Source organism: Populus alba, chromosome 5, assembly GCF_005239225.2.
Source record: "Populus alba chromosome 5, ASM523922v2, whole genome shotgun sequence".
Taxonomy (NCBI): domain Eukaryota; kingdom Viridiplantae; phylum Streptophyta; class Magnoliopsida; order Malpighiales; family Salicaceae; genus Populus; species Populus alba.
In genome coordinates this window covers 18358973-18368596 of record NC_133288.1, presented here as the reverse complement: position 1 = coordinate 18368596, position 9624 = coordinate 18358973, and the positions used below count along the sequence as shown (strand labels likewise).

The 9624-nt window shown below is 37.6% G+C and overlaps 1 protein-coding gene and 1 long non-coding RNA gene across 2 annotated transcripts; one reads left to right on the top strand and one right to left on the bottom strand.

Moving 5' to 3' along the window:
• Positions 1-798: 798 nt before the first annotated feature.
• Positions 799-7239, top strand: LOC118062249 (uncharacterized). The gene is made up of 7 exons (XM_035075984.2): positions 799-1548; positions 1873-1951; positions 3820-3971; positions 4779-4893; positions 5031-5216; positions 5750-5821; positions 5968-7239. The coding sequence occupies exons 1-7, from the start codon at positions 1136-1138 to the stop codon at positions 6790-6792; spliced, it is 1842 nt and encodes a 613-aa protein (XP_034931875.1). The 5' UTR covers positions 799-1135; the 3' UTR covers positions 6793-7239.
• Positions 7240-7841: 602 nt separating this feature from the next.
• On the bottom strand, positions 7842-9086 carry LOC140955615 (uncharacterized). The gene is made up of 3 exons (XR_012169914.1): positions 8946-9086; positions 8440-8604; positions 7842-7982 (listed from the first exon to the last, which is right to left on the bottom strand). It is a non-coding gene; the product is annotated as an uncharacterized lncRNA (long non-coding RNA).
• Between the last annotated feature and the right edge of the window lie 538 nt (positions 9087-9624).

Here is a 9624-nt window from a genome sequence, read left to right as displayed (position 1 = left end):
AAAAAATGCTCATGTCCATTTTACAAGTTACAATCATATGGTCTCAATTACACACACCAATCCCTTCTTTTCAACACAGAGTGTTTGTTTTTGCAATACAACATGTTTTTTAAAGTATTTTTTATTTTAAAAAATATTAAAATAATTTATTTGGATGCTAATGTAAAACAATATTATGAAAAAACATTATTATATATATTTTTAATTAAAAAATATTTTTTAAAAAATATCATACAATACTAAATACAAGCAAAATATTTACATGAAAAGCCCACTTTGGACTTTTTTTCACTTCTAGGACCCGAGTCCACACACTACCACATATCCAATGTTTCAATCAACATCAAACGCTTATCCTTAAAGAGACAACATCCGATAGTTGTAAATTCATCAAATAAAGCGTTTTGCTCTCTGAAAAAAGAAAAGAATTAGGGGGTGTTTGTAACTGTTGTTATATTATATTTTAAAAAAATTATTTTTTTTAGTTTTAAATTTTTTTATTTTATGATTTGGATTATTTTAATGTGTTAATATTAAAATAAATTTTAAAAATTAAAAAAATATTTTAAAAAATAAATTTCACAGCACTTAAAAAAAACAGTCAACCGTCAGGTCACTAAACTATACTCTTTAATTAAAGATAAATCACATGTCTTAATTTCCTCAACTACCCTAGCCTTTCCATCAAACACGCCCATAACTTGAACTCAATAACAAGGTGAAACATGTCATTTCATTAAGGGTAATTAACCATCGACTCACTGTTTATATAGTACACGACATCGTTCGGGCCCGGCAACTTCCTTTTCAGATAATCTTCTTTCACTTTTTAACCCTATGTAGACTTGAAAATCCCAATCCTACCTTCATTCTTCTTTGATGAAAATCGAATGCCCAAATGAAAATCCAAATCCATTCACGTTCCAAACCAGAAATTTCAAACCCTAATAAATTAGGGTTTTTATAATCGCAATCATTTTTTATCCCGTCATCTTTAAATCAAATCAAATCCAATCCTGTTATTAATTTTAATTACTGAATTCAAACGACCTGTAAATACACACATGAAACCCTAAATTCGCTTAATTACAAGCCTCTTTCGATCTGCGATTCTGATTCTTATTTTTCTTCGTCAATGGCGGATCAAGAAGAAGAGGACTTGAGAATGGCTCTTAGAATGAGCATGCAAAACTCGCCACCTGAACCTAAACGGAGCAAGCCGAGGGACGCTGGAGCTCCTGTGGCATCGCCGGAGGATTTGAGGCGGATGAAGCGCGAGCTCATGGCAGCGGCTGCTGAGAAGCGGCTTCTCGAGACGAGAGTTGACTCCCCTTCTCCATCCCAGTCGCCTTCGCCTTCAAAAGCAACAGTTGATAGAAGCCCTGGTAAAAGTACAGATTTTGTTAGAAAGGAGGTAGATTTTGGTTTGAAGGAGGGGAGTTCGGGAAAGGAATTATCGAGTGAGGAAGCTAATGAGTTGTTTTCGATGGTGTTTGGGAGCTGTGTTTCTAATGACATTCTTGCTCAGTGGAGTAACCAGGGCATAAGGTATTGAATAATTTGGTAACTTTCATATTGCAAATGGTTTTGCATGTTTAGTTATGACATGATTCTCTGGGGTCATAATAGTGAATTTTAGCAATTTGATTCATGTTCAGCAACTTACAGTGGAGAAGAGTGGAATTTGTGTCAATGTAGTGATGAAAGGGAAAAGATGTATACTCATAAGAGTCTGTTTGATAGTTTGTAGAATTAGTTGTTGCACAACTTTTTTGAGATCTGGTTCGTTTTGAAAATCATGATGTTACTGTAGTTCCATACTTCCATTGGCATGCCCATTATTGTCTAATATCATGTTGAATGTTCCTATAGGTTTAGTCCTGATCCAGAAACATCTATGGGACTAGTGCAGCATGAAGGTGGGCCCTGTGGCGTCTTAGCAACTATACAAGTAATCCATCGATTTCTAATTATGCTGTTTTTTCTGTTTTTGTTAGTATGTTTTTTTTTTTTTTTTTTTTGGTGTTATGGGAATTGGAACCGGGGTGGGGGGTGGGGGTGGATGTGGTCCCTAAATGGATCGATGACCATGGTATCATGTTGAAGAAATAAGCTTTCTTTTGCCAGGCTTCTTGGATGTCAACCTGCAGTTTCATCATGGATGTTTTATTGTCATCTTTTTTTTTTTGTTTCACTCTTTAGGCTACCATCTAGTCATTGATAGAATTGATTTTCAAATGGATGTCTATGCCGTTCATTTCTAGATTTATTTGTAACTGATAGTGGAATTTATGGGGCTTGTGACAATTTGAAGCCATGGTTATGTGAAAGAATTTAATTAATCTTCAAAGAAGCCAAATGCAGGGTGAGGATGCTACATTTACTGTTGTGGGTATCACAGAGATTAGAGAAAATGCTTTGAATTGAACTCAAACATGGTTTATCTCAGTAGCAGTTACTAGAAATTTTGCTCGAGGTCAACTATACAACAGGAGCCCTTGCTAGCTGCCAAGCTACTAGCTCTTCAATCTACTGATGTTAATTTTTGTGCAATGAAGAGTTGGAGACTTATTGACACGGAAGATTTATTCAACTAGTAGTTGGTATGCATAATGGAGAAAAGTTGACCAAGGTGGCATTTGGTATGAGTTTAAAAATTGGGAGTGGATTATTAAAAGAGTAATCTTTTAGGGTGTAAAAATAGTTTTTAAGGATGTTTGGTGTGTCAATAAATAGAAGGGTGGATTGTTAGTGGAAAGAGATGGGAAGTAATTAAATTATTAGTAATGATTTGTGTGAGAGAGAGATTATTTGGTGTGTGTTTTCAGAAAAAAAGGAGGGGAGGGAGTGTAAAAAATTAGTGCTGCTTGAAGGGTGAATTTTTCCCTCCATGACTTTTAGGTTATGTTTGATTAGGGGGTTGATGGGGGTTAAAATTTATTATTATGAAATTTAAGTTTGCTTGGTTAAATTTTGGGAAAGGTGAATTGTTAAGGGGGTAATGATTACCGTCCAAAAACTTTAACCCCCATCAACACCCTGCCAAACATAACCAAAAAGTCATTTGGTTGCTGATAACTTACAGGAAGTTTGGCCTTAATAGAATCAGAATATAGAAAGATGACTTGTGTGATTGACCACAACTATTCTGGGTTTGCTAAGTTGATTTAATTTATTGCTGTTATACATCCATCCCCTATGACATTCTTTGAAACCACTAGCTAACACATACATGATTTGGACAAGTTGTTGTACATCAGATGTTTATTTTAAATATTTGAAATAATTGTTATATATTGACTTTGTGGTGATTGCAAAAACTTTTAGGCAATGACCTTTGCAAAATTTGTTTTATATATGTATGTATATGTTTTCGAATCATCGGACTCAGCATCAAGGGTCTAGAGAAATAGAGGATACCACAAACTCAAGGTCCAAAAGGCCATAATGAACCAAAGGAAATTTTCTTTTTCTTCATAATAATATTGAGCCACTGGCCTGATCACTTTACATTATTATGGCTGTTTTTTGAATTGCTCCAAAATGGTGGAGGTTAAAGGTTGATATCTGGCTTGGAAGTGGGTAGCCTGTGATTTTGTACAAGGTAGTTATTGAAGTCTAAAAGCTATACAATTGTATCAATCATTGTTTCTTTGCACCTGACATTGCTTGCAATATAAGTGTGTGTATTTAGCTCTTTTTCTCCTTATGATTTCATCTTGTTTTTAGTTTTCTTGGTTCTCTACTGATTTACAATATTTATAGCTTCAGTTCAAAATCCCTATTGATTTTCTTACAATATTTTGTGTGGTTGTGCAGGCATTTGTTCTCAAACACCTTCTTTTCTTTCCGAATGAAATAGGCAAAGTTACATCAAATTTGCCACAAAATTTGAGCTCTGGAGGATTGTCTAAAAGTCAATATGTTGCGTCAGATAATTTCAGTTCTCTTACTGAAGATGCAAAAGCAAGGTGATTATAAGCCATCTGTTTTAGTCATGGATTCACATAATATTACTCCTGCTATAAATGACCTTTTTTTTCCCAGTTGCGTTTAAATCTTGGTACTTGATTCTTTATTTGCTTTCAATCTATGTTATTGTTGATGATCCTTTGATTTATGAACAAAGAGGAATTATTGAACTCATTGCTTTGATGTGCTTAGTTGCTTTTTAAGTGTTGTGAACTGTTCTATTTTTAACTTGTGATAGTGTAATGACTTCATATCTTAGGTTTTTCCATTGGCCTTCTGTGAGTTATTTTCTGCAATTATATTCTTTATATGTATGGTTGATTTATTACAAGTTGCGAGGTTGGTGGAATCAAGTTATTGATTCAATTTTCCTTGAATTTGTGCTAAAAGAGATGCGTGGATGTCTGGTCATGGATTCCATATAAAGTGTAATTTTTTTCCTATTTATGGCACTTGATCTTTTGTAGGATAAGCAAAACCACTTTGATCTTCTATTTGCATGCCTTGCGCAACCCGGTTCCAGTGAAAATTTAACTTTTATACCTTATGTCCCTGTACTTACGGTTTTTAAATAATTTGCCACTGCATATATTTAGGTCAGTGGGCAAGGTTTAACAGTTAGTAGTGGCTTGAAACCTTCTTATGATCTTGATCAACTATCATTTATGTGTTACTTGTGTTCTTTGTGTTTCAGGTTGATAGGAATGTTGGGATGCCTTGAAAAATTTATGGTTCATGATCATTATTTTTATAGAATCTCATGTGCAATTTTCATTTCATGTCTTCAAACTTTTTCCCATTCACAGAGCCCTAGTTAAAAGCATGGGTGAGATATTGTTTATGTGCGGAAACAATAAAAGAGCTGTGATTGCCACTTTGAATGTTGTTGGCCTTGACACTGAGGGCTTTGCAAAGAACGAGGTAAGTTGCTTTAGGTTTGATATCAATGTACTGCTAAATATTAGTTTGGAATGGAAACCTTGTGATTATAATAGCTATTTTTGCACAGCTGTTTTGGATATTTTAGCTGCTAACAGGGATTGTCTTCTATCTTGCAGATCATTGCAAAAGCACTGGAGGGCCTTACAATTGAATCTGCATCTGATTTGCAAAAAATTCTAAGAATCGACACATATACATCACAAACAACTGCATTGCAGAAACTCCATACAGCACTTCCTGTTTTCCAATCTCGTATGGGGGCACTACTGTTCCTTATTTCTGCCTTACTGTCCCGAGGATTGGTATGCTTAAAAAGCCATCTTTTCATTTATATGCCCTTTTATATTTTCCACTTGAGAGTGACCTAATCAACATCGATTTTAGCTTGGAGGGAAGCTTTGGGGGGGGGGGGTTACTGCTAGTCCATGTCAAAACCTATTCTTTTTCTGGAAGAAGGGGTAGGGTGGGGGTGAGGAGTCAAAAATATTAATATCTAAATCTATCTTAATTCGAGCTTATCCAATGGTGAGCTGTTTTATTTAGGGGGGGGGTGATGTTACATTGTTAGAAACAAAGATTGCTTCATCTTTCTGCATTGCTTGTGCTGTAGTGCCCAGAGCCTTATGAAGTTTACTTTGTGAATTGTAAATCATGGATTTTGGGGAGCAGTCTTGCTTTCAGTCTTGGTGTTCCATTTATACAAGCTCTAGAAAGTTGTTATTCTTTCAGGATTAAATGGCCTTTTGATTGTTAGAATTGTGTATATTAGTGGCACTCCACTTTAAAATTGGGTGTTTATGCCTCTTATGCCTGCAAAACGTTACCTTTTTTTTAGGACTCAATTCAAGCTGACAGGGACGATCCCAACCTTCCCCTAGTCACTGCACCTTTTGGGCATGCTTCACAGGTCTGATATCCACAGATTAATCTATGACGTGCTATTTTGTCTTCTCCACTTTGATACGTATCTGTCCTTTTACTTTCTATTGGTGAATCTTTGGATAATGATTGGGTTTTTCTGAGATAATATAATTTCATTTGAACATTATACAGGAAATTGTGAACCTTCTGCTCTGTGGACAGGCTGTCCCTAACGTGTTTGATGGTAGGATGGACTTTGGTGGAGGCATGTTTCTAAAGGGCATATCCATGAGTGTGGAAGTTGGATTTCTCACACTATTAGAATCTCTCAATTTTTGTAAGGTTGGCCAGCATTTAAAATGCCCGAAATGGCCAATATGGGTTGTTGGGAGCGAATCTCATTATACAGTTCTATTTGCTCTCGACACTTCGGTTCAGGACGAGAATGAACTGGAAGAAAGAGAGTCACAGATTCGGAGGGCATTTGATGCACAAGATCAGAGTGGCGGCGGCGGCTTTATCAGTGTTGAAGGCTTCCATCAGGTCCTTAGGGAAGTGGATATTAGACTTCCATCTGAGAAACTCGATCACCTTTGCAGCACTGGCTTTATTGTATGGAGTGAATTCTGGCAGGTTATTTTGGATCTAGACAAAAGTCTGGGAGGCCTTAAGGATTCAAGTGGGTTGATGGGTAAGAAGGTGTTTGATCTTTGCCATTTTAATGGGATTGCAAAATCTGATATAAATGGAAGCCACGCAACCTCTGGGGGTGAAACACTGGTTCAGAGACCTAGACTCACAAAACTGAGGGTTTCAGTTCCACCAAGGTGGACTCCCGAGGAATTCATGGCAGATGTGGTGGTGACGTCTGGCCCTGGTGGGAAGGAATCAAGTGGTAAAGACACTGAGGTGACCAAACCCGAGCCTTCTCAGCATGCACCATTAGTGGACTGTATTAGAACTCGCTGGTCTCGAGCAGTTTGCAATTGGGTGGGGGATCCGCCTAGTATAGTGTGAAATGTTTATCCTTACAGGGATCCTTCAGTGTGCTCTTATCGTTGGAAACACAGATGGCATATAATCCAAAATCAATCACGAACAAATCAGTACACTGTACCTTACGCAAAATGGTTGTTTCATGGTTTGTCTTTCTCAAGTATGTGCAACACCATTTCTGCTGTGGATTGTTGTAGCTTTGCTCATTCTAATTCGATTTTGATAATGTTAGATTGCTCGGAGAGAAAGGTTCCCGGCCATGCTTTTTGGCAACCCATTGTGTAAAATTCATTTGTATTGCTCTGTCTTGATCAGGGAAGCCTTTGGCCAGGGAATGTAGGAATGCCTAAATAATGATTCGTGTCCTCTGGTTGAATATGTTTTAACAGTTAAACTCTGCCCTGGAGGAAAGCGAACGGGCACCGGAAAACAGTTCTTATTGAAGAGTTTCTAGGCGATTGATAGACATTGTTTTGTCGCATGTTTATTTTTTATAAGCAATATTTAACCATGAATTGCAACAGAGAACGAATGATTACTAGTTTCACATCACATCCATGGAACCAGGCGTGGCAGAGATGGGGTGGGCCGTCATCACCCCTTCCTATCTACTATATATATTAAAGAACTCTAAAACGCGTGGGGAAAGTACTGTAGCTTTCCCCACGGTTTTCCCTGCCAAAACATGCCAAAACATATCGCCTGTCATTAAATATATTATAATTGTGTAAGTTTTCTTCTTCTTTTTTCTTCTGTCAGCGACATCATGATGGTTTCTGAAATTGTTTCAAAAATTAGGCTGCTGTTGTTTTCTTTCCGTGTAATTGGGTTTCTTTTCCTTCTATCAAGGGAACTGACATCTTATAATCTTTGGCATCATGTCCGTTTTCATTGTTTCCTTTTCTGTTATTTGATCACATTGTCACCTCTTCTTTTCCCCAGCCAAAACCCACACTAGCAATCAACATCCACCGTTGTTTTTCTGCCTTCTCCAGTGGCTGAAGTGGATCACCAGCAGCTTCACCGTCGATCACCATCCAGCAACAGCAGCAAACACCTCCCGCAGGCTAGGTAGCTTCTTCTCTTCTTGCTTCTCCACGTAAATCATGCATCTCTCAGCTCCCACCTCTCTCAGCAAGCAACTTTAGAGTGACAGTAGCTTTTAACATATTTCAGAAGATGGAACTGTATGTTCCAACTCAACTTAAAGACTGATGATTGATACATAAAAAAACCTATCATTTATTTTCCAGAGAATTATGAAAGGAGGGGCACATTCAAATAGAGATTTTCTTTTTTTTCTATCCTGTCAACTACAGACACTTCTCAAAGCTCCTGATACAGTAAATAGAGTGAGACATGCATCTAAAACTACCCTTATTCAATCGTTGATGGATGATAAAAGCAACCAAAAGTCTTATGATTACCCATACAGTCAGATAAGCTAAACCTATGATCATGTCAAACGTTCATGGAAGTCCAGGGGTAACAAAGAAGGTAACGAAACGCTACATGGATCTCACCGAAACATCAAAGATCATATCGCTATGGCAAGTCTGAAAAGTAAAAATATGGGAAACAATAAAACAATCCCATGAAGGCATGAAGTGTTTATGTTTGATCAAGTAAATAGTATTTGAGGGAATTAATACACCGTTGTTTTTCTACCTTTTCCAGTAGCTGTAGTCGATCACCAGCACCTCCACCGTGGACCACCAGCAGCTCCACCGTCGACCACCATCCTCACGACAGACCAGCAACAACAACAAGCACCTCCCCCAGGCCAGGTTGCTTCTTCTCTTCTTGCTTTTCCACGCAAATCATGCATGAATGCTGTAAAAAAAAAAAAAACAAACCCTGTAGAATACATGAGTAATTAATTACCTGTTGCTTGCAATCTGCTTTGCCAAAGGAAATAGCAATTTGGTTAATTATTAATTTGTAATAATGATTAACAATTGGTTATATATATTTGGTGCTCCATTTCTCCCTTATGCAATCCGGCTCAATCTAAGATAGTGTCAACTCCAGAGGAAGCAGATTGCAAAGTCTTCGACAACAATCAACTTTTAAAAATCCGTTCTCAAACTCGGTTCCTTCTCCTCCTTCGCAGATCGCCGCCTTCGTCTATAAATAAATAATAATAAAAAAACTTTAAAAGAAGATGAACTTACCTTGACAGTGATGTCGTCTTCTTCTCCTTCGGTTGATCATCTTCCTCAACATGAGGTAGCCACGCATCATGATCTCACGGAATCGGACCAGAGAAGCTGCTGCTGGTTCCGGTGATGGAGCCAATAAAGTTCAGATTTCATTTCTTACAAGGCAGTCGGGTTTTTGCCATCTTTCAACTCATTTGGCATCCTTTTCATTCCATGTTTTCCTACCCTTAATAATTAAGGAGTCTGGCTGAAGCATAGGCAAAGCAAGCTCAGTCAGATTCAATTGGCCGAGACTGGCAACAGAGGGATGATTCTGTGGTTTCCGTGAGTTCAGGGCTTAGGGGTGGGGCTTCGATTGATAGATGAAGCTAAGAGCGCATCTGGTCTTCATGAAAAAAGCAACGGGTTACGGGCTCATCTCATATGTCCGATTCAGGCATCTCTCTTATTGACGCAGAAAATAATTCGGGGGGACGTGGAACCGGACAAGATATTTTTTGCTCTGAGTTTGTTGCCGAGTAGCATGGACACCTTCCCACGTGTTTGTCTGGACTTGGTCTCATCACATTTATTTTACTATGCACATAGGTACAACATTATAGGTAGATCCATGTGAATTCCACTTCCCGTGATAAAATTAATGTCCTATGCTATTATTTTTTATGTTGGAAAGGTTACTTTATTACAAAGT

Coding starts and splice junctions, on each gene's coding strand:
- LOC118062249 (XM_035075984.2), top strand. CDS start 1,136: ATGGCGGATCAAGAAGAAGAGGACTTGAGAATGGCTCTTAGAATGAGC. Junction 1,952..3,819: donor GCGTCTTAGCAACTATACAA/GTAATCCATCGA, acceptor GTGGTTGTGCAG/GCATTTGTTCTCAAACACCT. Junction 5,217..5,749: donor CCTTACTGTCCCGAGGATTG/GTATGCTTAAAA, acceptor CCTTTTTTTTAG/GACTCAATTCAAGCTGACAG.